The sequence below is a fragment of the Meriones unguiculatus genome, chromosome 5, assembly GCF_030254825.1.
Source record: "Meriones unguiculatus strain TT.TT164.6M chromosome 5, Bangor_MerUng_6.1, whole genome shotgun sequence".
NCBI lineage: Eukaryota > Metazoa > Chordata > Mammalia > Rodentia > Muridae > Meriones > Meriones unguiculatus.
The window spans coordinates 110,891,930-110,919,798 of record NC_083353.1 but is presented as its reverse complement, the minus strand read 5'-3'; the positions used below and the strand labels follow the sequence as shown (position 1 = coordinate 110,919,798).

At 44.2% G+C, this 27,869-nt stretch overlaps 1 protein-coding gene across 2 annotated transcripts; it reads left to right on the top strand.

The window, feature by feature from the left end:
• The first annotated feature begins 362 nt into the window (after positions 1-362).
• Ccdc77 (coiled-coil domain containing 77) lies at positions 363-26,002 on the top strand. 2 transcript variants are annotated; one of them, XM_060384094.1, is made up of 12 exons: positions 388-496; positions 4,725-4,778; positions 5,444-5,681; positions 6,313-6,455; positions 12,100-12,196; positions 13,209-13,272; positions 14,334-14,422; positions 17,374-17,522; positions 19,903-20,122; positions 22,738-22,863; positions 22,950-23,102; positions 24,909-26,002. In XM_060384094.1, the coding sequence occupies exons 2-12, from the start codon at positions 4,741-4,743 to the stop codon at positions 25,053-25,055; spliced, it is 1,464 nt and encodes a 487-aa protein (XP_060240077.1). In that variant the 5' UTR covers positions 388-496; positions 4,725-4,740; the 3' UTR covers positions 25,056-26,002. The 2 variants fall into 2 exon arrangements, with proteins under 2 accessions (XP_021488322.1, XP_060240077.1); XM_021632647.2 differs by lacking the exon at positions 4,725-4,778 and having other exon boundaries at positions 363-496.
• The last annotated feature ends 1,867 nt before the right edge of the window (positions 26,003-27,869 follow it).

Here is a 27,869-nt window from a genome sequence, read left to right as displayed (position 1 = left end):
CTAAATTGCCGCGGATGACCTTGAATTCCCCAATCTTTTTACTCCCCTTCCCATGTATTGGGATCAGAGGCTTGTACAACTCCATAGGGTTTGTGAAATTTTTTCTTAGGCTCACTTGAAACAAAATTGAAGATTAGACCAAATGACAATGTACACACAAGAACACTCTGAGGTACTCCTGTGATCCACTCACGATTATGTACATCATTTATGCAACAATTTTCATTTAGAGACAGGTAAGTGAGTTTAGACCGAGTTGACAAAACCGACGAGAGCTACCCGCAATGCTGTGTGCAGATGAAAAACTACACTTCCCAGGAGCCTCTGCTGGCGAGGCGCAAGGCAAGATGGGAAGTGCTGCTGGGTGAACAACCGTCCTATTGGTGTGCAACCTAAGGGCCGTCTGAACTCGTGAGCGATTGGTAGGCTTTTGTAGACGCTCGCTGATTTGAGTTGTTTTTCGGTTGCGTTGTCGGATGCCGAGGGTTAGCACTTGGTGAGTGTGGATTTCGGGGGACAGGGGAAAAGAGTCTAAGGACAGACTTTGGGAAGAAAGTCTGGAGGGATAGAAACCTTCGGCATCGGTGCAGAAGGGAGCTACAAGAGAATAAGTCTGCGGTCCTTAGGAGATTTGGGGACCAATCACGGAAAGTTTGTCTGCAAAAAGAAAGGTCTCCGGGACGCGGAGACCTGTAACAGTGTGTGAGCTTAGATCTGATCAGGATCCAGACGTCCCGGAGATGGAGTTCCGGCGTCCTCTCTCTGCTCGTCTAGTTTTCCATTTCCTCGTTTGTAAAATGAGAAATAATAAAACTACTTCAGAAAGTAATTTTGCGGGTAAATACAACATTTTCGGACGGGGTTGTGGTGTGTACGTAGACTGTGCTCAGCATGCTGGTGGCCATGAATTCCATCTCTTAAGCCTTCAAAAAGAAACCCACCAACTTTATATTATAAACAGAGGCATGGCTGCTGTGGAAGGTAGTGTTAGGATGGCTTCTCTGTCCGGAAGATAAGTTATTGTAGTAGAACAGCAAATTCACTCACTTTCTAGTGAAAATACTTGGTTGTTTTTAGTTTTGCTTATTTACTTTTGCTTTTTGAGTCGGGATCTTACTCTGCAGCCCAGATAGGCTTGCTCTTAATGGTGTACACCACACTGCTCTCCAATTCATGGCAGTACCCCTGTCACAGCCTTCCAAGTGCTGGGAGTGCAAGCGCACAGTCATTTTGTGGTTTTTGTTGTTGTTGTTTATTTGAGACAGATCTCGCTCTGTAGCCCAGGCTCGGCTGGAACTTTACTCTTCACCCTAGGCCGCCCTCAGTTTTAGGTAATCTTCCCAATGCTAGGTTTTTATTGACACAAGCCACCACAGCTGGCTTGAGAGTACGTTTTGAATGGGAAAACTCATGGGAGAGATGAAGGAAAGAAGCCTTTAAGATGAGTTTTACATGCAGAATACACTTGACGAAGTGAATTTACTAGACTTGTGCAAGGGGCTGTAATTATGATACCAGGAAGCTTGGGAACAAGGGTGCGGACCCAAGAGCGCTACATGGGTCAGGAATGGTGTGTAAACTAAAAAATTTTTAAAGAATTATTTATTTATTTGGCATATATGGCCAGAAGAGGGCATCAGATCTATAGATAGATGGTTGTGAGCCACCATGTGGTTGCAGGGAATTGAACTCAGAACCTCTGGAGGAGCAGGCAGGGGTGTTAACCACTGAGCCGTCTCTCCAGCCCAGTGTGTAAACTTTTAATTCTGGTGCTCAAGAGGCAGAGGCAGGCAGATCTCAATAAGGTTTTTTGTTGTTGTTGTTGCTGTTTTTGGTTTTCCTCACAGGATTTCTCTGCATAGCCCTGGCCGTCCTAAAACTCACTTTTGTAGACCAAGCTGGCCTCAGACTCAGAGATCCGCCAGCCTCTGTCTCCCGGGTGCTGGGATTAAAGGGGTACGCCACAATGCTCAGTGATAAGTTTGAGAGCAGCCCGGTTTACATAGTTCCAGGCCAGCCAAAACTGTGTACTGAGGTCCTGTCTCAAAAACAAACAAAAAAGAACTTTTCGTAGGAAAAAAAAAAAATGTGTTTGGGAAAGGAGATAGAAATAAGTCAGGAGAGAGAGGTTTGGCTCTTAAATAGGAAGTTGTGAGTTCTAGGCTTTATTTAAAGTTGAAGTGGCAATTAATCAATTTACAATTTTTCTTCTTGAGACAAGGTATCTATCACTATGTAACTCTGGTTGTCATGGAACTGAGGCTGTATAGGAGACTCAGGAAAAGAAATGGCCTATCCTTTCTCTTTAAAAATCTTTAGACAGAAGCTGGAGAGATGGTTCTGTGCTTAAAACTAATGGTAGCTCATTCAAGGGACCTAGGTTTGGTTCCCAGCGCCCACATGGTGGCTCACGATGGCCTGGCCTCCTGGGGCACCAGGCATACATCTAGCGCACAGACATACATGCAGGCAAAACACCTGTACACATAGAGAAAATATATTTTAAAAGTTATTAGAGCCAATTATAATAAAAAATTATAAGATGGCCCAGCAGGTTGAAGTACTTTCTGCCAAGCCTGACACCTTGACCCTGGTTTGACCCTGGTGTCTGAGTAGTAGGGGGAGAAAGCTGACCTTTCAGGTTGTTCTCCAGCCTCCAAGCATGTGTACACACACACACACACACACACATACACACACTTCTCCCAATCAAAAAACAAGGTGATCTTTCCTCCCCAGTTAGATACAGTCAGTTGAGATGAAGATTATGATTATACAGAATTTTTCTTTTCTGTTGCAGCTTAAGTAAGATACATATTTTTATATGTTTTGTTTTCCTGGTCCTAGGGTTAGAACCCAGGGCCTCACATATCCTGGGTGATGTTTGGCAAAGGTAAAGACAGTAGAAAAAGTATATCAAATTAAAGCATTTTTGGCTTTGTGTTCATTCTAGATTTGGCACCTTAGGTTCTACGTACTACATTGCTTGGTTTAAAAAGTTTTTTAATTTGTTATTGTGTTTACGTGTGTGTATGTAGAGGTCAGAGGACCGCTTTGTGTGGGTTCCAGGGATTGTACTCAGGTTGCTAGGTTTGTTGAGCAATGCCAGCAGCCCCTGTTTTACCGACTAGAAACTGGCTAGTTACAGTGATGTAAGGCTGTAGTCCAGGTACTGGCAGATTGAGGGAGGGTGGCCAGGTCCAGGCAAACCTGGATTATACAGCAAGATCTGTAACAGAAAGAGTGCGAGTGAGCTTTGGTGCTCTAGGCCTGGTGCTGGCACATGATGCAGAGCACATCCTGGTGCTTTGAAGTTGGACACAGGAGGACCAAAAGTTCAGTCTAAGCAACACAGTGACTTTGAAACCAGCCCGGACTACATAAGATCCTTCTGGGTTGTGGGTGGGGAGGCCGGGGACTGTGGCATACTTGTTTCCTTAGTATGTACAAAACACAGAAATGGATCCCAAGAACCACACAAACTGTATTTGGTGGCACACACACTCTGGAGCTGGAGGCAGAAGGATCACAAGTTCAAAGTCGTTTTCAGACACATAGGAAGTTTAAGCCCATAAGCTACGTGAGACCTTGTCCCCAAAACAAACAAACATCAAAACAAAAGAAACAAACAATAAAAAAACCCAGCCAGGATGCGGTGGCGCATGACTTTACTCTCAGCACTGGAGGAGGCAGGGGCAGGTGGATCTCTGTGAGGCCAGCCTGGTCTACAGAACTAGTTCCAGGACACCCAGGGCTACACAAAGAAACCTCGTCCCAGACAAAACAAACAAGCAAAATATACCATATTTAGGGCTGTAGCTCAGTGGTAAATGTTTGCCTTGGTTGAATTAAAAAACAAAAACAAAACAAAAAAACATTTAAAAACGGGGTATGATTGTTTACTTACAATCTCAGTGCTTGGGAGATAGAGGCAAGAAGATAGCCCAGACACTAAATGGAGGCTGGGGAGTTGGTTCAGTTGTTAGAAGCACTTGCTATTCTTAGAGATGACCCCAGTTTGGTTTCCAGCACCCACATGTTGGCTCATGACCATCTGTAACTCCATTTCCAAGGTGTGTGATGCCCTCTTCTGACCTCCTTGGGCACCAAGCACCCAGTGTTGCAAATACACACCTACAGAAATGTACAGCTGGGCATTGGTGGTGCACACCTGTAATCCCAGTACTCTGGGAGGCAGGGCAAGTGGATGACGGAGTTCAAGTCTAGCCTGGTCTAAAAAACAAGTCCAGGACAGTGAAGGCTACACAGAGAAACCCTGTCTCAAAAAAAAAAAGTGTGTGTGTATGTGTGTGTATATATATATATATATATATATATATATATATATATCATACTTCTAAAAATAAGATAAAAACGCCAGGTGGTGGTGGCACATACTTTCAATTCCAGTTCTTAGGAGGCAGAGGCAGGCGAATCTGTGAATTTGAGGCCAGCCTGATATACAGAGCGAGTTCCAGGACAGCCAGAACTGCACAGAGAAACCCTTTGAAAAACCAAAAAAGAAAAGATAAATTTAAAAGGGAAAAGGATTTTTATTTCTTTAATCACAAGTTGGAGAACCCAATGTTGGTCTGAATGCTACATTCTCTTCAAGAGTCAACGTGGTACTGGAGGAGGGAACGCCTATGTATATATAGCCTTTCTTTATTTGTTTATTTATGTAACTCTTCCTGGCCCTCATAATCATTTTGTGTATTTGATAGGTGTGAATAAGGCAGAATGAACTTTACTCCAACAAACACACCTGTCTGCAGAAAGTAAGAGATTTGCTTGTTTGAGTTGTTTACTAATCACTACTTCTGTAGGTTTTATTCAGTCAATATAGACGCCAGTTTGCTGTTCTTACTCAGAATCTAGCTTTAGGGGGGATTTTTTTAATTTAATTTATTTGTTTTGGTTTTGGTTTTTCAAGACAAAGTTTCTCTCTGGAGCCCTGGCTGGCCTGCAACTCTCTCTGTAGACCAGGCTGGCCTCAAACTCAAGAGATCCCCTGCTTCCGCCTCCTGAGTGCTGGGATTAAAGTTGTGCGCCACCATGCCTAGCTTGAATCAAACTTTCAATGCATGTGAGTTCTTTAATTATAAGCAGTTGAGGGGGCTGGAGAGATGACCCAGCAGTTAAGACCCGGATTCAGTTCCCGGCACTCACATGGCAGCTTAGAACTATGTAGCCCTAACTACAGACATACATGCAGGCAAACACCCAATGCATAGTAAAAGAAATTATAAGAACTTGAAGAGCATAAACCCACTGGATGTGGTGACTCATTCATGAATCCCAGCACTTGGGAGGCAGAGACAGGTAAATCTCTGTGAAAAAGGCAACCTGGGCTATATAGTTGGGGCTACATAGTATTTAGAAAAAAAAATTTGGTTTTAGAAGTGTTCAGAGGATTTAGTATATGCTTTCTAATTTCACATAGAGTAATGACTGCCTGCAAACATGATGCTGCCTCTAGCTCCAGTGATCTCAACAGGTGGAAGAAAATGGCAGACTCAATGGAGTCAACTCCCATGCCTTCAATCGAGGATCGCCTGGCCGTCCTTTGCCCGTCTCAGGAGCTTCTGGATTATTATCAGAAGAAGATGGCTAGCTGTGAGGCAGAGAATGAAGACCTGTTGAAGAAGTTAGAACTCTACAGAGAAGCTTGTGAGAATCAGGTGAGGTGGGGAGGAGGGAGGAAGGAAGGGAGAGAGAGAGAGAATCCCACGGTGGTAATAAGAGGATCCCGGAGTCCACTGACCAAGCCTCCCAGAATTTCTGAGCTCTGAGTTTAAGGATAGACCCTGTCCCAAACAAAGTTGGAGAAGCAATGGAGGAAGACATCAACTTTTGGATCAAACGTTCACCTGCGCGTGTGCGCACCCCCCCCCACACACACACACCAGGTGAGGTACATGGCACCTCGGTGCTATTGTATGCAAAAGGAAAGCTTAAGGGCTTTGTCATTAATGTCCCAATCACACTCATCCTGTAGCTTGTCCTTTCTTTTTGGCTTCTCTCTCCCTCCTTCCTTTCCTCCTTCCTTTCTTTTAGTGCTAGATGCTGAACCTAGGGCTTCATGCCTGCTTGCCGGATGCTCTACCACGGAGCTCCACCCCCAGCTCATCCTTTTGCTTTTTAGCTCAAATGTGCAACCTAGTGCTGCTACTTGAATCTGTATCGATGAGACTATCAATTAGGAATATTCCTTCACGAACTGACTCCTTCATACCCACTAAGAGGTTTCCTTTGAAACCTAATATGTTTTCAACTACTATTCTTTTTCTCTTTTTCTTTTTTTTTTTTCAGCATAAACTTGAATGGAATTTACAGCAAAGGGAGGTAGAGATTGCTGAATTGCAGAAAGCCCTAAGTGATATGCAGGTCTGCCTCTTCCAGGAACGGGAACATGTTTTACGACTCTACTCAGAAAATGACCGTCTACGAATCAGGTACTGAACAGGAGAGAAATGTTAGAGTTAAACTGTGCTACACTTAAATCAGAAGATTTATCCACAGTTCTTTTTGAACAACTTTGAGACAACAAACTTTGAGATAGAAATTCACCTGTAGGACAGTCCCGGGGGGAAGGTCAGGAATAAAAACAAAAAAACAAAAAACAAAGCAGAACACCCCTGCAGATTTTTTTTTTGTAAGAACCACCAATTAGAAATTAGAACTATGCTAGAGTGATTACAGAGACCAGGCCCGCAGCAAGCTCTAAGGTTAGGACAGTCTTTGAGCGAGCATCCTGATGTTTGTGTCTTGATGTGACCAGTTGTTGGGTGTAGGCTGCCCTCATGAAGAAGTCATGAACTTGGGAGAGAAAGCATTTAGCCAATCATAATTTCTAAAGAAAAAATTTCTTCAGTATTCTGTTTGTGCATGTGTGTGATGTTTGTGTGAGAGGTGCCGACTCAGCAGCCCCCAGGGATTCTGGAAGAAGGGACTGGCCAATGGGAGATGCGTGCCATGTACAGATGGGTATGTTTGAGCAAGGTGCTTCTGGAAGTGGAAGGAGACTTCACCGTTTTAACCTTTTTTTATTTGGTTTGTTTGGGGGATTGTTGGTTTGTTTTAATATTGCTTTGTTTTAATACTGGGGTTGAACCTGAGGCCTCATACATATTAAACAAGTACTCTACCACTGAGCTATACCCTAGATCTATTTTTAAAAATCTGGGACAAGGCCTCATCAGGTTGTCCAAACTGTCCTTGAACTCTCTCTGTAGCCCAGGCAGACCTTCACCTTGGTGCCCCAGCCTCAGAATAGCTAGTGTAGCCCATTTGAACTGTATATAAGTGTTTGGTAGAAGTAGGTACATTCACATTTTTGGACAACATCTAAAACTTCTTTATATCCCACACTGAAACGCTGACCATTAAACAATACCTTCCATGTTCTTCTTCCAGGTCCTCGCGACCACCACCCTTTTTTTTTTTTTTTTTTTCTTTTTCAAGACAGGGTTTCTGTGGGTAGCCCAGGCTGGCCTCAGACTCAGAGATCCACCTGCCTCTTCCTCCCGAGTGCCATGATTAAAGCATGCACCATCATCGCCTGGCTCGAACACCTTTTTACCTGTTTATCGGCTGTTTATATGTCATTGGAGAATGTAAATTCAGGTTCCTTGCTATTTTTTTCTTTGGCGGTTGTTTTGGTAATTTTGCTTGTATGTTGAAGCAGGGTCTCACTCTATACTTCCGGTCAGCCTGGAGCTGACTTTGTTGTGTAGCTATCCTCTAACTTACGTTCCTCATGCCTCAGCCTCCTGAATGTTAAGACTATAGGTTTGAGCCACCATGCGTGGCCCCCCCTTTTAAAGATTTATTTATTTATGCACGTGTGCCTGCATACCAGAAGAGGGCACCAGATATCACTGTAGATGGTTATGAACCACCATGTGGTTGCTGGGAATTATACTCAGGACCTTTGAAAAACAACCAGTGTTCTTAACCTCCTTATCTCCAGCCCCTGGCCGTGTGTGTGTGTGTGTGTGTGTTTATTACCAGGTGGTGGTGGTACACACTTTTAATCCCAGCAATTGGGAGTCAGATGCAGGCAGATTTTTTTTTTGTTTGTTTTTAATGTACCTCTACCTCCCAAGTATAGGGATTAAAAGCATGTCCCGTTGTGCTCAGCCTGGGTGTTTTTATTTTATATTTTTGACCCAGGGCCTGGAATTCAATTTTGCTAGCTGTGTTGACCAGGCTGGCTTTGAGCTCCTACTTCTGAGTGCAGGGAGTGAAGGCTGTGCCATTGTGCCTGGCTGACAGCACTCAGTTTTAATTAGACAAATGCTTTCATTGTTGTGTTTGGGAATTTCTTAAGTTATAGATACTAGATCCTCATCAGATACATAATTTTCATGTTTCTCCCAGTCCAGAGATTATAATTTTACTCTAGTAATGTTCCTTCTATTAATGCATAGAAATTTACATTTTGTTATATAGTTCCTTTTTATCACCTCTGTCAATATAAGACATTACTGCCAAACCCGGTGTCAAGGAGCTTTCCTCACGTTTAGGTAGATGGTTGGTTTGTGTGTGTGTGTGTACAAGTGTGTAAGCACACATGGATGGGTAGTGTGTATATGAGTGTGCAGGTCAGTGGCTGACATCGTATGGTCTTCCTCATATTTAAATATTTTAAAAATACTAAAATAAATAAATAAATAATTTAGCTAGGGTGATAGTACACACCTTTAATCCCAGCATTTAGGTGGTTCAAGACCAGCCTGGACTACAGAGTGAGTTCCCAGACAGCAGGGCCACACAGTGACCCTGCCTCTAAACAAAACAAGAAAAGAATCAGACCCAGCGAAATATTTATTTTATGTATGTGAATGTTTTGCCTGCTTGCTTGCATGTGTGTATATATCGGTACAGACACACACACACACCAGCAGGAACCAGCAGAAGTCAGAAAAGGGCATTGAATAACCCGATCTAGAGTTACAGGTGGTTGTGAACTGCCGAATGGGTGATGAGGATCAAGCCTGGGGTGTCTGAAAGAACAGTCAGCGCTCCTAACCGCTGAGCCGTCCCTCCAGCTTTCCCTCTTACTCTCAAGACAGCGTCTCTCCCTGAGCCGGAAGCACTCGGGTTTAGCTAGACCAGCTGGAGGACAGCTTTCCCGGCATCCTCTCCTCCTACCCCTCAGCTCTGGAATGTCAGGTGTGTACCGCCAAACTCGCTTTTTACAAGGGTGCTGGGGACCAGGTGCTTGCACAGCATGTACTTTTCCCATTAAGGCATCTTCCTGGCCTTTTTTTTTTTTTTTTTTTTGAGACAGTTTAGCCAAGGCTAATCTAGAATTCTTTATCCTCTTTCCTCAGTTTTCCAAGTGGGATTACAAGTGTGTGCCATCATGTCTGGTTGCCACATGTCTTATGATTTAGAGAGAATGTCCTGGCATGCCCTAAAATCTTTCCTGTGTTCCGTCCATGTGAATTAATCGAGTAAATTATCATGTACTGTTAAAAAGTAAAAGAATCTCCGCCAGCTAGGGAATGACTTTCGAAGCCTCCTCTCGCCTGTCTTAAGCGCACATGAACTACTTTCTTCTTTGTGGAGATGGAAACTTAGGCATTTGCCCCATTAGTCCATGTGCCTGACACCAAATTAATCTGCTCTAGAAAGACACATCTGACATTGAAACCTACTTTGTAGTTCTCCAGAATCCATTTGCTCTTGTAAGGGTCATCCTGATGAATGAAATAAAGATTTTGTATGTGCTTCTTCTGGGATCTTTTCTCTTTTATTTGTCGTCTTGACCAGTTAGGGAAGGCTAGTTTGAGAAGTTTCCCATGGGCTTACTTCAGAAGACAAAAAACAAAACAGTTTGGAGGTTGTGCCAACTACCAAGTGTGTGCCTCCTAATTACACATCAGAACCTGGGGAGATGAGTCTGAGAATCCAGTAGACCCACCGTGAACCAGATCCGGGCCAAAATCCAAAACCCAATTACTGGGATGGTCCCCGTGTGCCTTGTGCCACGATGGTAATTCAAGTTACTAGGTGACAGTGTCTCCTGAGACCCTGTATCCAGCAAGGTTTGAAATGCCCGAGTCTTACATTTTTTCCAATGTGACTACGAGAAGACACTGCTATAGGTCCTTCAGTGAGGCCCTTGTGGAGACACAGGATCTTGGCTCCTGGGAGACCAGCCGATTCTTCAGCTGGAAAACTCAATAGGGTACTTGTTTGTTTTTTAAGTAGCCCCAACTGGCCTAAAACTTGCAATGTATACCAGGCTGACCTCCAACTTACAGAGAGCTGTTTGCCTCCCAAGTACTGGGATTAAAGCTGTGTGCCACCATGCCCCGTGTGATTTTTTAAAAAATTTTGTTTATTATTGTGATGTTATGTGTGTGTGTGTGAGAGAGAGAGACGAGACAGAGATAGCGAACACAAGCATGCAAGCAGAAACTGTATAGAGGTCAGAAGGCAACTTTGGGAGTCAGTTCTTTCCTCCTATGCCAGGTTTCAGGGAATGAGCTCAGGTGCCAAGTTTGCACAGTGAGCACATTAACTAACTCACTGAGTTGCCTTGCTGGCCAGAAACTGTGAGGTTTTCTTTATGTCTTGTTTTGGAGGAAGGTGGCAGTCCAGCCCTCAGCGTCTTTTTCTTCTTGATTGTTACAATTTTTTTAAGCTGTACCCATTAACCCCTCACCTGTTGTTAGGAACAGGGTGTTCCACAGGTCTCCTCTGTGTCATTAGCGCCAAAAACTCCCATTTCTAGACTGCTTCCTTGGACGGTTCCTGACATCAGCTGTGTTAGGTTGGGTGCCTTGGGGAACAGACTGCACCATGGGATTGTCTTACAGGGTGTCTGTCAGGAGCATATAAGGAGGACCACCTCTGAGGAGATGAGGGGAATCTGGCTGGGCAGGCAGAGAATGTCAACTGTGATTTGGTTACAGCGGGCCCCAGCCAATACCATGAGGCTCTGAAGCTGAGTGGCTTTTAGAGCCATCTTATTTGAAGCAGCCCCATGAGAAGGCAGTGAATGCAGGCTGTCCCTGTGAATGGCAGACATAACCAGGGAAGCAATTTTCCTTTCTCTTTGAGCAGTTCTGAAGGGAGAGTCAGCTGTGAGTCATATGCTGGATATAGTCTTTACAGTGCTGAAGAGGAAAGCCAACTACTATTCTCTTTTAGAAACCAAAAAAATTATTCCCAGGCTCCTTCTTTGAATTCTGAATTGAAATACTTACTGGTTTTTGTTTGTTTGGCTGGTTGGTTTTTTGTTTGTTTGAGACAGGGTTTCTCTGTGTAGCACTGGCTGTCCTGGAACTTGTTTTATAGACCAGGCTGTCTTTGAACTCAGAGATCCACCTGCCTTCGCCTCCCAAATGCTGGGATTAAAAGTGTGCAATACTACCACCTGACAAAATACTTAATGTTTTAATAGTTAGAGCTTTTTCATTTTTAACTTGTGGGTATAGTCATTTTAAAACATTAGAAGCTGGGGCTGGAGAGATGGTTCACTGTCTGCTCTTCCAGAGGTCCTGAGTTCAATTCCCAGCAACCACATGGTGGCTCACAACCATCTATACTGAGATCTGATGCCTTCTTCTGGCATGCAGGTGTACATGCAGGCAGAATACTGTTTACATAATAAATAAATAAATAAATCTTAAAAAAACCAGAAGCTGGGGGGTATAGCTGAGTTGCAGAGTCCGTACATAGCTTGTACAAAGCTCTGGCTTCAGTCCCCAGCACCGCATAAGCTGTGTGGTGATATAAACCTGTTATCTCAAAGGCAAACAGCAGGATCAAGGACCAGAGTTATATCCTTGCCAGTATAACAAGCTCAAGTCCAACCCGCCATATGTGAGACTATCTCAAAAACAAACAAAACCAGGAAATCTTTTGAGTCCTGTTGTTTTCATTTTATAGTCTTGACTGGTTTGGAACTCACTATGTAGACCAGGTTGGTGTTGAACTCACAGAGATCTTCCTGCTTCTGCCTCTTTTATTCTGACACTAAAGGTGTGTGCTACCACAACTGGGTAGCACACAGAAGGGAAATTAAGTAGGAATGGTTACATGCTTTGGGTATATAATGTCTACTCTTTATGAGAATTGCAGGGAACTGGAAGACAAGAAAAAGATTCAGAATCTGTTAACTCTTGTGGGAACAGACACCAATGAAGTGACCTATTTTTTTAAGGAGCCTCCCCACAAAGTAAGTAACCTGTGCTGTGGTGTGCTGAGTGTGGCCTTTACAGGACACAGGTGAGGGCCCATCGTCAGAGCATCTCTACCTGCCAGAGATGCTGCATGGAGAGCAGTTAGCCAGTATCCACTAAGGATTAAAGCTTTTTTTTTTCCTTCTGCTATTAAGAAACCTTCGAGGTTTCTGGAGAGATGGCTTAGCAGTTAATGACACATACTGCTTTTCCAGAGGACCTAAGTTTCATCGCAAGCACCCACATAGCAGCTCACAAACATCTATAACTCCACTTCCAGGGAATCAGACACCCTCTTAGACATGTACACATAGTCGAAGCACACATACACAAGAAATAAATAAAAAAACTCCAAAAGAAATCTCTGAATGCTCTCTCAAGGTATAACACATTTTTGGTGCAAAATAAGTCCTGACCAGTTAGTACTGCCTGTCATTTCGGGAGCTGTCACATTACTGGGAAACCTTGGATTTTAAGTTACGCTTTGTGAGTGCTAGTAAACTTAGTACGTTTTCTTCTTTAGATGAGAATTTTTCCTATTCAAAAATACAGATGTAAAGATCATTAGAAGGAGCTGGGTGTGGTGACGCAAGCCTTTAACCCCAGCACTTCGGAAGCGGAGTGCTGTGAGTTCCAGGCCAGTCTGCTGGTCTTTGTACCCCTTGGCTGACCTTGAACTTGACATGTGTGTAGGTCAGGCTGGCTGCCCTCAGACTCACAGAGAGTGAGTGTCTGCTTCCTAAATGCTGGGATTAAAGGTACGCACCACCACACTGCTCAAAGAGCACTGCTCAAAATCCATTTTCACAAGTAGCCCTGTGACTGTGTCTGTTGTTAATTAGTTTGGGTTGACAGTAGATTTTAGCCAAAAATTGTTACTCTGCCCATGCATGTGTTTCCATGATTATGTCAGTTTGGGCCAGTTAACAAATGTTGGATCTCCAGAACTAAGGCTAAAAGCTGCGGTTTCACACATACTGAAACGACTTCTGTACCTTTGTTTCTCAGGTCTGCATTCCCCAGAAGACTATCCAGGCTGTAGATGTGTATGAACCTTCATCTGCCAAAGCAGGTAACCCCTGTGCTAGTCTACACTGGTGTTGAATTGAAAATCCCAGCGCAAGCAATTAGAAAATTTTCCTTGGGGCTGGAGAGATGGCTCAGTGGTTAAGAACACTGGCTGGTCTTCCAATGTTTCTGGGTTCAAATCCCAGAAACCATATGGCAGCTCACAACTGTGTGATTCCAGTTCCAGAGGATCTGACACCCTCACATAGACACATGCAGGCAAAACAGCAGTGTAACTGGAATAAAATAGTTAAAAAAGAAAAATTTACTCACAAGGTAGACATAATTCATAATGTTGTTTCTGGCAGTCTGATACCATCCATTTCTAGAACTGTGCAAGACATGAACTGTTGTTTAATGCAGGGGTTTTTGGTGGTGGTGGTGGTGGTGGTGGTGGTGGTTGTGTGTGCATGTGTGTGTGTGCGTGTGTGCATGTGTGTTCATATGGAAGCATGTGTGTATGGGTGCACATTGGTATGAATGTCAGGTGTCTCTCCCTCTTTGAGACAGAGGCAGTGTGTTGGTGATGAGGGTCGTTGGTAGATAGCCATCATCTTATGTAAACACTGTGTAGCCTTGTCTGCTGCTAGCTATTTTCACATGTACAGTTGATGTCAACGATAGTTATGCTATAAAACATTAGAAGTTCCTCCAACTATCTAGCTGCACCATCAGCCATCTCCCCCACCTTCCTCCTCCATTCCCCTCCCAGGCTTTAGTGAACTCATTCAGTTTTTGTTGCTTGCTACCCTTTCTTTTGAAAGTTGTGTAGTATGTCATAACCAAAGTGTTTAAATTGGACTTCTACTAAGACAATATACACAACTCCAGAGGAACATTTTGCCAAAAGATGGCGAGGATTATGCAGGTGAAATGTGGCAGATTCCCTAAAAGATCTGTCTGGGAATGAAGCACTGGAGATCTCTAATGTGCTCCTTTCTTCCTGTCCTCCTCTTCCAGGCAAAGGAAACTGATCTCCTGCTGGGTTACTGCTGAGGCTTGTGTAGCAGAAGCAGAAAGAAGGGTTGAGCTGAGTTTTCAATGAACTTTTGTTTTCTATTTTAGATCCTAGAGGAAGGAAAAAAAAAACAATAAAAGAAAAGGAAGACATTTCTGACCGTTACCAGAGGGAAGGACAGACACTCATCCTGCAGGTAATACATTTGCCTGACAGACCAAGGTGGCTTCTCCCCACAAACATCTAGCTGTGTGTAACGTGCCTTCCATATTATCTGTGAACTATCTCTTTGCACGTGGATTGTATTCCGGCATCATGGGGCCAAGAAAATTCAGATTGTTCTTAATATTTAAATACTTTTTTTCCTAGTAAAGGAGAGATAGTTTTTGTTTTTGTTGTTTGTGTTTTGTTTTGAGACAGGGTCCTAGCTGTTCTGGAGCTTATTATGTAGATCAGTCTGTCCTTGAACTCAGAGATCCAACTGCCTCTGGTATTAAAGACATGCACCACCTGGTGCATGCACACCTGGTTTAGAGAAAAGGTTTTTGTTTGTTTGTTTTTTGTTTTTTTGAGACAGGGTTTTTCTGTGTAGCCCTGGCTGTCCTGGAACTCACTCATGAAGATTAATGTAGGAGAGAAAGCCCTCCATAGTGACACACTTCTGTAATCGCAGTGCTTAGGAGCCTGAGGCAGGGGGAGTGCCATGAATTTGAAGCCTGCTGGACTCTATGTAGGGAAGAGCAACTAGGCCAACTAGGGCTACCTAGCAAAGCCTGGTTTCCCTTTATCCCCACCTGTCTAGGAGGTATGAATCAGAGTAAAGGGTACTAGTGTTATGGGTACCTGAAGAGGAAAACTCCTGAGATGCCTGAATAAGTCATATGGAGGCTTTATTCACTGCCTCCAATTTTTTGGAGTTGTTAAAGGCAAAACTGCAATTGTGAGCCAGCTGGTAGCACATGCCTTTACTCCTAGCACTCCAGAGGCAGAGGCAGGCAGATCTCTGTGAGTTGGAGGCCAGCCTGGCCTACAGAGTATGTTCCAGTCCAGCCAGGGCTGCACAGAGAAACCTGTCTAGAAAAAACAACAACCAACCAGTCAACCAAACAACTGTGATTGTGATGTACAGTAAAAATCCATGGCACACAGTGCTGTTCTCAGAGACGGAGAGGTAGCAGTGGTCAGGCCATTCTCATAATCTTTAGGTCATGGACACATTGTAAAGAGACCAGTTTACACTAGGAATTTATGGTGAATTCATGGTTGATCTGAGTGACCAGAGGCCAGTTTTCCCAGGATTGTTTTAGCAGTACAAGTATTCTTACAAATACTTGTACAAGCTGGTAGAACTATAGTTCTGTAGCCCATTACACTGCCTCTGGCAGCCTCATACTGTACAGACCTGGAACTATACAAGGAATGAAATTTTGTTTAGTTCAAGGGTTTTGTTGTTGTGTGTGCACAAGTGTGTGTGTGTGTGTATGTGTGCATGAGTGTGTGTACTCAAGTGTGTATGTGGTATGTTTGTGTGTGTGTGTGTATGTGTGTGCTTGAGTGCAAGTGTCTGAGTGTGTGTGTGAGAGAGAGATCATATGGGTGTATTATATATGGCTGCATATTTGGAAGGAGGCAGGAAGAGAACAGCTGTGGGTTTCTTAAGAGAGAATAGCCTTTTAGCATTTGCACTTTCAAATCATTATTCTTGTCTGAACATTCTAGAATGCTTCTGGCAACCTTTAGTTCATATGCTAAGCCCTATCCAAAAAACCCATCGTAAAGTAGGAATTCCCATTTGTTTCGCAACAAGATCTCACCATGTAGCGATGGCTGGTCAGGGAACTTGCTATGTAGACCAGGCTGATCTGAAACTCACAGAGACAGATCCTCCCGCTTCTGCCTCCAAGTGCTGGGATTAAAGGCCCGTGCCACCACCGTTCAGCTAACTGGGCCCTTTGAAAAGGAAGACAGTCCTCTAAGTCCAAGGGAGACAGTAAGAATAATGGGGCGGAGAGAGGTAGAGTGTAGTTTCTACTTTGTGTGATGGAGACGAGGGGCTGAGTATGAACAAAGTCGGTTCTTGTATAGCCCAACACCATTTATAGAGAGAACTAGGATCAGGCCATATCCCACCTGGTAAAGTGCATGTCAGGAAGTATGCGAACCCACATCAGAAAGCTGGGCTGGGGACCGGAGCAATGGCTCAGCAATTAAGAACACTGGCTGCTCTTAAACAGGACCTAGGTTCAATTCCCAGCACCCACATGGCAGCTGACAACTTCCTGTAACTCTGATGTTCTCTATTGACCTCCAGGGCAGGAACCAGGCACATATAAGGCAAACGCATGTACAGGCAAAACATTCATGCACACACAGAATTACACACACACACACACACACACACACACACACACACACACTTATATTTAAAATAAAATCTGGGTTGGCAACACATATCTGTAATCCCAGCACTGGGGGAATGGAGACAGGTAGGTCCCTGGAACTCGTTGGCTTTTCACCTTAGGTGAGCTCTAAATTCAGTGAGAAACCATGTTTTAAGAAACAAGGAGGTGGTCAGCGTGGTTTCATGCCGGTTGAGCTGAGCCTCGAGCCTGGGTAGACCTCCGACCCAGGAAAGACTGTCGGTCACAGTTTCAGGGAGTCACTCTGAAGAGGGGTGTGCCAGGGCCTGGGGCAGGGTTGACAGAACTGAAACACCACACTGGGGAAGGCATCGCTGTCTCTGGCTGGAAATCTGTCTTTGGAGGTGTAAGCACTGTAGATCCTTGATTTCCATAAACCTGTAGAAGCGATATTTAGAGGCTGACTTATTTCATTACAAAATGCAAACAACTCAAAAAAATAAAAATAAAAAGGAAGTGGAGAGCGATTGAAGGAGACACTTCACTTTCACTCACATGTAAACACACAAGTATGAACAGAACAATGGCATAGACAACATACATACACAAATAGAATCAGAACTGAGATTTTGCTGTCTGTTTTGCTGGTGTTTGGGGTTTTGTCTTTTTTGGTTTGGTTGTTTGTTTGTTTGTTTCTGTTTTACTTTGTGTCTAGGAAGGGCTAGCCTTCAGAAATACAAAGTAATAGAAGCACAAGTGGATGCCTCCCTCCTCTTGGCCCATGCAGGTGGAAGCTCTGCAGGCACAGCTGGAAGAGCAGACACGGCTTTCTAGAGAGCAAGTTGAAGGGCTCATGGAGGACAGACGGATTCAAATCGAGGAGATACAAGTTCAGCACCAGAGAAATCAAGAGAAAATCAAGGAGCTAACCAAAAGGTGGGGGACTCGAGAAATACAGTCCTAACAGGCATCCAATTTTTCCGAATGGCTTAAGAAATGGCTCAGCTGTTAAGGAGCACTGTCCTTGAAAAGGACCTGGGTTCAATTCCCAGCATGCACATCAGGTGGCTTGCAACATCTGTAACTCCAGTCCCAGGGGATCTAGCACCTGTGTCCTCCAGAGAACTTCAGAAAGTACATTGTGCAGATAAACTCACACAGGCGCACATTAAAGAAAAAAAAAAGCCTTAGCTGGACCTGGTAGTGCATGCCTGTGATCCCAGCACTCAGGGAGGCAGGCAGATCTCTGTGAGTTCGAGGCCAGCCTGGTCTACAAAGCAAGTTTAGGACAGCTAAGTCCACACAGGAAACCCTGTCTTGAAAACCAAAAAAACAAACAAAACAAAACAAAACAAAAGTCTTAACGTTAATAGTTCTTTGGCTGGGTATGTAGCTCAGTGGTGATGGCCTGACCCAGCATGTGTGGAGCCCGGGTGTTATTTTCCAATATCAGGAAGGAAAAAGATCAATGGTTATGGGGATGGAGAGATGGCTCCACAGTTAAGAGCACTCACTGCTCTTGAGGAGGACCCCGGTTCAATTCCTGGCACCTACACCCTCAGCTCCTCCCATGCTTCAGTCAGACTAATAATGTAAGGAACAATTGTTTTTAGAAGGCACATCACTAGACATGGTAACCCTGTTTTCTGTCCTACCCTATGTGTATGGTAACCACAAGCTATGTATTTTGCCTACTTGATGATCCTCATTAAGGTGCATCTATATCTTTTCCCTATTAAACATGCTTAATTTGTTTGTATTTTATTTTTACTTCTCAGACAGGATCCCACTGTGTAGCTCTGGCTGACCTGGAACTCTCTGTTAATGGAGGTTGGCCTTGCGAACACAGAAATCCTCCTGCCTCTTCCTTCCTAAGTACTGTAATTAAAGGCATCCATCACCATGCTGGCCTGCTGTTTAATAAGTAGGTGTGTATAAGTGTTGGGTGGAGGCCAAAGGTCAGCCTTGGGTGCTGCTTCTTGTTTTTTTTTTTTTGAGACTTTATCTCTCATTGGCATGAAACACGGTGATTAGGCTTCGCTACTGGCCAGCAAGCTGCAGGGATTTTCCCGTCTTCATCGCCCATGCATTGGAGTTACACAGGTACACACCACACCTGGCTTTTTTATGTGGGTTCTGGGGAGAAACTCAGTGCTTACGCAGCAAGCACTTTGCCATCTAAGCCTTTCATTTATTGCTTTAGTTAGTCAGTTATTAGTTATTATTTTGCGTGTTTGTCCATATACCACCTTGCATGCCTGGAGCCTGAGGAAGCCAGAAGAAGACAGCAGATTTCTTGAACCTGGAGTTACAGATGTTTGTGAGCTTCCATGGGGGTGTTGGGGATCGAACCTGGGTCCTCTAGAAGAGCAGCAACTGCCTTTAGCCATTAAGCCATCTCCAACCACAAATTTATTTGTTTTTGAGGCAGGGTCTTTAGCCAGACTAGTCTGGAGAGCCCTGTGTAAACAAGGATTACTTTGAACAACTTACACTCTGGCTCCGCCTTCCAAGTGCAGGAACACCTTCAGCAGCTCACTTATGTTGTGCTGAGGATCGAACCTCATAGAGGGCCGTGTATATGCTGGGCAAACACTGTACCAACTGAGTTCATTCCCAACCCTTATTTCATTCCTTTCTTCATTTTTGGTGTTTGTTTTTTTATTTTGAAACAGGGTCTCACTATTTAGTTCAAGAATGGCCTTGAACTCTGCCCCCGCCTCCCAAGTGCTGGGATTAGAGATGCGTATAACAGGCCTGGCTAATTATTTGTTTTGTAGGGAGTATTTAGTATTAAACAAGGGACTTCACCCATGCAAGGCGAGCACTATACCCCAAAGCTATACGCCCAGCTCATAATGTGTGACTTAAAAGTACTTATTTTAGTTTTTAACTATATGTATATCTGAGTGTGTGCGTTTGTGAGTGAGCTGCCCATAGAGTCCACAAGAGGTCAGAGCAGCATGTACACTCAGCCACTGAGCCATCTCTCCAGCCCAAATTGTTTGTATTTTATATTAGTTTTCCTGTATGTATGTATGTATGTATGTATGTATGTAAATCAGAACCCTCATTGGCACTCAGGAGAGTTTCTGTAAAGATGAATCTGAACCAGGGAATGTGATAGGTACAACACACCCCACCTAATAAAGCACGTAAAACTGTCAGCACTCAGACTGCGTCTTTTTAAAACTACTGGTGTTGCAGGGCTCATATTGTACAATTTTTGAAGAACCTGTAATTCTCTTTTGGAATATCTCTGTTTGAGCTATGCAGTGCAAACATCTTCATGCTCACATTGTTCTTTCTTTGACAGCCTCCATCATACCCAAGAACTGCTCTATGAGAGCACCAAAGACTTTCTACAACTAAAATTTGAAAACCAAAATAAAGAGAAGCTCTGGATGCTTGAGAAAGATCACTTGATGTCAAAGATGAATCAGTATAGATTGCAATGTAAGAAGAAAGAAGATAAATTTGGAAAAGTTACTCCTGTTTTTCATGAGGGCCATCATATTCAAAATGAATATATTAAGGTAATGTCACCATTTTCCTGGGAGAGTGGAAAAACTCAGGATTCTTTGGGGTTGAGTTGAGGCTCAGTTGGTAGAATGCTTGCATAGCATACAAAGGCCCTGGGGTTGATCCCCAGCACTGAGCAAAACCAAGTGTGATGGCTCATGCCTGTACTCCTAGCATTTAGGATTAGAGACAGGAGGATCACAAGTTCAAGGTCATCCTTGGCCACATAGTGAGTTGCAGGTTAGCCCAAGCTACATGAGACACTGTCAGAGACTTGGAGAATTTCAGAGAGCCTATAATTGTTATATAAGATCCATTCATTACATGAAGCTAAGTAGCAATAATGTCATGAGATAGATATGGAAGATTAACTAACTGGTCATGACAGGATTTGAGTATTTGAAATAAGCTAGAATTTAAGACCAAACTGGAGTAAGATGCTGTCTCAAGGGCTGGAGAGATGGCTCAGAGGTTAAGAACACTGGCTACTCTTCCAGAGGTCCTGAGTTCAATTCCCAGCAACCACATGGTGGTTCACAAACATCTATAATGAGATTGGATGTCGTCTTCTATGTGTACAGGTATTCATGCAGATAGAACAATCTTTTAAAAAAAAGACGCTGTCTCAAGAAGAAAACCAAAATATCACACTTCATTCATTCATTCAATTCCTAATTCAACATACGGACCAGCCTCTGGGTACTGCACTGTTTAAGTCAGACAGATTCTTTTTCTGCTGTGTTTGTATTTTAGTGAACAAGGAGAATCATAGTTAATTTTATATTAATAAGAGAGTTAGGTAACATTGTTTTACTTGTTGGAACTCCACTTCAGAAAGGGACCTAGGGATAGTCTCTTAGAAATCGTGAGGTCTGTAATATAGATTAGGGAAGGGCATTGCCGGCAGAGGAGAAAGACATATTCTCTGGAATATGTTTGAGGGAAAGAAAGGATGCTATCTATCATGGCTGTAAAATAAAGAAAAAGGAAGCGAGGACTGGCATTGCAGAGATCTAGTGTACGTGGGCCCTAGTTTAATTCTTAGTGTCACAAGAGAGAAAAAGAACAAGACAAAGAAGAACGGACATGCAAGTCCTGAAGGGCTGGCGGATGGCCCTGCAAGTCACTAAGGAGCCATAGCTCTAAGGATTATATCTTGGAAGGGTTGTGTGAGGAAGTAATATAATCTGATGGAGGAAAGGTTATCTGTTATCTCCTTTTTTTTTTTTTTTTTGCCTCTTAAGGGTTTCAGATAGCCCAGGCTGGCTTCCAACTCAATGTGTAGCTGGTGATGGCCTTGAACTTCTGATCCTTTCGCCTCTGCCTCCTTCATGCTGGGATCATGAGTGCTGGGATCCTGGGTATGTGCCACAGCAGCTTATTATTTTGAAGTGGGGGGGGGGGTTTCCATGTTGTTTCCTATCAGGGCTTGAACTCCTGGGCTCCACTAACCCCCCATCCACCTCCAGAGTAGCTGATACAGATGTGCGCTTCTGTATGTGGCTCTTGTTTGTTTTTTCTTTCCTTTTTTTCATTTTAAAAATTACATTTATTTGTGCGTGGAGCGTGTGTGAACATACCATGAACACAAATCTGAACACAAAGGTAGGGGGATCAGAGTCAGTTTTTTTCTTTCCCTCGTGTGGGGGCCAGGCTTTGTGTTAAGTGCCTTGGTTGTTGAGCCGTCTTGCTGGCCCTAGTTTAAGGTTTTGCAGGATCCTTTTGTTTACTTGTTTGTTTTTGTTTTTGTTTTTGCTCTTTGGAACATTTGTAATATATGTTGTTGATGGTTTTTTTTTTCTTCTTAAAAGAGCTAAAACACATAATGTCTTCCTTGAAACAAGTTCTGAGCTCCATTTTTGTGTTTCTTCTCAGCCAAAAATACTTTTTATTTTTTGAGACAGGGTCTCATTGCCCCAGGTTGGCCTTTAATTGTCTGTGTAGCTGAGGATGGACCTTGAACTCCGGGTCCTGCTGCCTCTACTTCCTGAGTGGAGTGCTAGGGTTACAGGGCATGACTGCACATCTGGTGTGCTGCCAGTTTGATGTCAGCTGCACATAAGCCAGAGTTATCAGAGGAGAGGAGGGGAGCAGAAGGAGCCTCAGTTGAGAAAATGCCTCCATAAAATTGGGATGTAGGCAAGCCTGTAAGATATTTTCTTAATTAGTGATTGATATAGAAGGGCCTATTCCATTGTTCTATAAGAAAGCAGACTGAGCAAGCCAGGGAGAACAAGCCAGAAAGCAGCACCCCTCCATGGCCTCTGCATCAGCTCCTGCCTCCAGGTTCCTGCCCTGCTTGAGCTCCTGTCCCGACTTCCCTCAGTGACAGACTGTAATGTGGAGGTGTAAGCCAAATAAATCCTCTCCTCCCCAAGTTGCTTTGGTCATGGTGTTTCCCTAACTAAGGCACCTGGATTATTTTATCTTAAAAGAATATCTACTTATGTACACTTGAGAGAGGCCAGAGAGGAAAGTATAGATGTGGCAGGGCCTCTAAGTGTCTCCACAGGGCTGTTTCTGCAGATGAGCTCTGAAAATCTTTTCCTCCCTTCTTTACCACAGTGCTGTTTTGAGTTAACTAATTTTAGGGCCGAACATTAAAGCTTTTCATCCCCTTGACCTACAGTCTCTAAAGGATAAGCTAATACAAGAGAAAAAGCTGTCCAGCATGTACCAGGAGCAGTGCATTGCCCTAGAAGAGGAACTCGCTCGAATTCGAGAGGAAGAGGGAGTGAGGAGAGAGATCTTCAAGGTACATAGTGTTCACACTGAGGAGTGGGGCATGCAGCCGCTCGGGGAGTCACTCCTCTTCACAAACTCTTCATCGGCCATTTGTAGGATCGCTCCAACAAGATGGGGAAGCGCTTACAGGTAATGACAAAACGCTATGAGGCCTTGGAGAATCGGCGGGTCCTAGAAGTAGAAGGCTTCAAGACAGACATTAAGGCTCTCCGACAGAAGCTGAAGGACCTGGAGCAAATGCTCTATAAGGTACTTTTGCCCCTGAGTTAGGAAAGGGGAAGGGGATGGGAGTGTGGGAAGATGGTCAGGGAACCCGCCTCAGAAAGATGGCCAAGGATGTGAGGAGATCTGCCTCGAGTGTGTAAGGGCAACAAGGACTGGCGTGGTCTCCAGCACAGCAAAACACACTGGCTGTGCTTTGTCCTTACGTGGACACCAGCAGCTAGGAATCCTTGAATCCTCTCTGAATGTTAGTTCAACAGGAACACCCTGTGGGGAAAACAAAAGCAGACTTAAACTTACAAACTGCCATCCCTCCCAGTTCAACTAGAAGAAAAGAATTCGGCGTGTTTGGGGAGAGGGGGCCTGAGCAGATGGCTCAGGGAGTAAAGTTGCTGGCTGTGCAAGTATTCAGGTCCCAGGCATCTACATGAAAGCCAAGCACAGACCTAACCCAGTGCTGAGAGATGAAGGCGGGAGGACCCAGGAATGTGCTGTCCAGCCAGTAAAGCCAAAGTGCTGCCCTCTAGGTCCACTGAGACACCATCTCTCCAGCACACTTTACCCCAGCACTCAGGAGGCAAAGGCAGGAGGATCTCTATGAATTGGAGACCAGCCTGGTCTACACAGCAAGTTTCAGGGCAGCCAGGGTTGTGTAATGAGACCCTATCTCAGAAGCAAAACAAAAAAGGTAGAGAGCAACAGGGGACAAATTGATGTCAGTCTCTGAGTGTCACTCAGATGTGTTTGGATGAGTACACATACACACTCTCTGAAAAGAATTGTTTGGGTTTGTTTTGTTTCTCTCTCTGTCTTTTTTTGTGTGTGTGTGTTTGTTTGTTTGTGGCAGGGTTTCTCTCTGTGTGTGTTTTTTTTAATGATTTTATTCATTTTTACTTCATGTACTTTGGTGTTGTTTGTATATATGTCTTCGTGGGGGTGTGGGATCCCCTGGAACTAGAGTACAGATAGCTGTAAGACTGTGTGGGTACTGGAAACTGAACCCATGTCCTCTAGAAGAGTAGTCCTAAACCACTGAACCATCTCTCCAGCCCCAAGATTTGTCTGCTTTTAAAGTGGGGAAAATAACTGAGTGATGAGGTCCCTTCCCTTTTAGTATCTAGGTTGCCTGAGAGCTTTGGTAGAGATTTAACAATCACCATGAGTCCTAAAGACTCATGTGTTCTGAACAAAGGTATCAATAGGGGGGAAAAAAAAAGGTATGTATCACTTTTGGCAAATTTACCAATAATGCTACCTACTGGTCTTAGCTTTTTTTTTTTTAATTACCATTTATTTATTCTGTGTGTGGTGTGCGGTTGTGTGTTCCATGGTGCGTGTGTGGAGGTCGGAGGACAGCTGTGGTGGTCAGTGTGCTCCTTTCCGTTCACTCCTTCTACCGTGTGGCTTTTGGGGCTCCTGGGGCTCCAACTCAGATCCTGGGCTCAGTGGCAGGTGCCTTTACTAGCCACTGAGTGACCTCACCAGTGCTGTATTGGTCTCTTTGCCCATTGCCAGTTATTTCTTCACCTCTATCCCAGCACGTCTCTGTCCTTTTGTTTCGTTTTGTCTTTGAGATGGTTTCCTGTCCTCCATGCTGTCCTCCAACTGCGTAGGTAGCCAAGGATGCCTGGAACTCCTGCTCTTTTTGTCTTCTTCTCCCAAATACTTTGACTAATTAAACATTTTCATCTTTAAAATGAGCCATTGAAGAATTGTAGCATCACGTTAAATCATAGGTAAAACAGGAGTCAGCCGGCAGAGCCTGTTCTTTGTTCTTGATTTCTGTCTTAACTTATGCCATAATTCTTTTTCTCTCCTTTCTTGACTCTCCAGGTGACAATGAATGCCCGTGGAAACCAGGACCTTGCCATTCTGTGTGAAGTCCGTGATAGCAACAGAAGAGCTCACAAGATACAAGGAGAACTGAAGCACCTCAAGACTAAACTGTTTGGTCTGGAGAGTGAGCTTAGGCTGTGTTGATGTCTCCTTTCAGGGGAGGTTGGCTTCCTGAAACCTGTGGCAAGGTCACCTGTCCCCAGAAAGTTGTCCAGGGTAGCAGTATCAGTTTTAATAAAGATAGTGTTAAGTGCCTGATGGCTCACACCTATAATCCCAGCACTCGGGAAGCTGACGCAGGAGGATTGCCACACAATGATAGAGGAAAGTGAATCTCTGTGATTTATGGCCAGCCTGGTCTACAGTAGTGAATTCTAGGCTATCCAAGGCCACTTAATGAGACCCTGCCTCCAAAAAACAAAAATAAAGCATCAAAAGCAGAAAGGAAAGAAGAAAAGCAAGTGACAAGTCGGGGGCTGAAAATCTGCCCCTGCACTAACTTTGCCGTTTCACTGTCCTGTTAACTGTGTTGGAGCATCTGAGTTACTTGGAGACTTTCCTACTTTTCTTTTCTGTACTGATGGACTTTTCTGTCCTTAAAGAGACAGTAATGGCATGGAGCTTGAAGTGCTTGTCCAGCATACAAAAAGCCCTGAGTTCTCTTCCTACCACCACCTAAAGCCAGTGTTGGTGGCTCATCTATGAGCAGCACTGGAAAGAGGTAGGTAGGAGAATCCTAAGCTCAAATTCACCCTCGGCTATATGGTGAATTCCAGGCTAGCCTGAACTACATGAGACCATGTCTAAAAATGGAAACAAACAAACAAAAAAAGGAGGTGTTTTGCTGAGCTTGGCTAAGTGTCAGTAGAAGAGCGTGTTTCCTGAAGGACCAAAATCATTCACTGAAGTGCGCAGTCCTTGGCAGGGAGGGAAAGAAGCAGCAAATTACATACACCTTGGCAGATTCTCAGTTGTGTAGCTGTGCTCCAAGTGACTGACCACCAGGGGCCAGTACAGCCCTCACTCCTAAGTAAAAGTGGTAGAGTAGGCAAAACTAAAATGATACTTACGTGAAAAAAGTTGGATTTTGTCAGTGCTTTTTTTATTAAAAAAAAAAAGATTCAAATTAAGTATTTTGAATAAAATATGTATTTTAAAATATTTCAGTGTTCTACAATGTCTCATGCCTTGTATAAGCATTTATCTCAGTTTACTTTCTTTTTAAAAATGTTTTTTACAGTCTGGTGTGGTGGTGCACACTGCCTTTAATCCCCGCACTGGGGAGGCAGAGGCAGGCAGGTCTCTGTGAGTTCAAGCCCAGCCTGGTCTACAAAGGCAGTCCAGGATGGCCAAGGCTACACAGAGAAACCCTGCCTCAAAAAAACAAAAAAAATTTTTTTACAGTAATGTATATATTTGGGTGGAGTTGGTGAGTGTTACAGCATGTGTGGAGGCCAGAGCACGGCTTGCGGGCGTCAGTTCTCTTCCTTCTCCTGTGTGGGTTTTGGTATCAGTTGGGTTCCTATAATTGCCCACTATTACCATTCAAAGTTCAAGATGTATTTAATACCATTCATTCCTTCAGAAGTAGTACTTAAGTCAGACATGGTGGCTCACGTCTGTGATCCCAGCACTGAAGGGGCAGAAACAGGATGATCACCACAGGTTAGAGGCCAGTCTAGTCCATCCAGCAGGTCACCAGGGCTAAAGGCAGCGAGATGGCTCCAGGGCCCACGCGGATGGAGAGAAGTGACTTCACAAGTTCTTCGCTGACCACATGTAGTGCAGCATGTACCCCAGCCCCCCATAAACCCAGATTTAAAAAAGTATAAAATAAAGTTTCAATGAAAGAAAGCACCAAAATGGCATCTAATAGCCAGGTGGGCCAGAGATTCTAGGGGGTGATCCAGAACTGCCAAGAAATGCAGCAGACGCCAAGCAGCTGGGAAGGGAGCCTTGACTACAGCAGCAGTGACGGCAGGGAGAGCCGGGAAACCTTCAGAAACAAGGCGGCATCCTCAGAAGATGTCTGCTGTGACAGTTCAGCAGCCTGAGACCCTGGGAACTACACTCACAAGGAAACCACAGATAAGTAAACGCTTCGTGTTACCGCCTGACAAGCAGCATACTTCGAAACCCTGAATCAGCTCCGCAGCGTCCTGGAGGCCAGTGACCTGGTGACACCTGGAGGACGAATAAGAACTTTCACCCGGACTCCCAGCAGCATGGGGGAGAGTAGCAGAGCTACATGGACAGGCCAGAGCCCTGAGTGGACGGATTACCAAAGGCTGGAACACATCTGTAGGACCTCTTGTGAAGCACTGTCCCCAGACAGGAGAGCATAGGCAGTGTGACGAGCCAAAGGGAGATTCAGAGCCCCTTCCAGAAGCACAGAAGGAGTTGTGAGCCCAGTTTTTATATCCTGCATTTCCACCTGCCCTCTTTTGTTTGATGCCCAGTGTTATTTTAGCAGGGCTGGCTTGGCCTTTGTTGTTGAGACAGGGCTTCTCTCTGTAGCGCTGGCTGTCCTGGATCACACTGTGTAGACTAGGCAGGCCTCGAACTCAGATCCGCATGCGAGATAGCACTCTTTACCTCCTTCTCTTCAGTCTACCTTAAGCAAAATTTCCTCATCCTCTCCCAACTTTGTTGCTGTTGTTCCTGAAGTTCTCCCCCTTCTATGTATATTTCTCTCTCCTACTTTTCCAAGATCGCAATACTAATTGCTAATCTTACTGTGTTTGATTTGTTTTTTTCTGTTTCTTTTCTCTTTCCACCCATATCCACTGTTCTGGTTAGATTTTTGTTTGTTTGTTTGTTTGTTTTGTTTAAGGTTATTTAAGAAACTGTTGTAGTGGTACGTGCCTTTAGGCTCAACACTCCAGAGGAAGAGAAAGGTGACTCTAAGTTTGAGGCTAGCCTGGTCTACATGGTGAGTTCTAGGCCAGCCAAAAATGC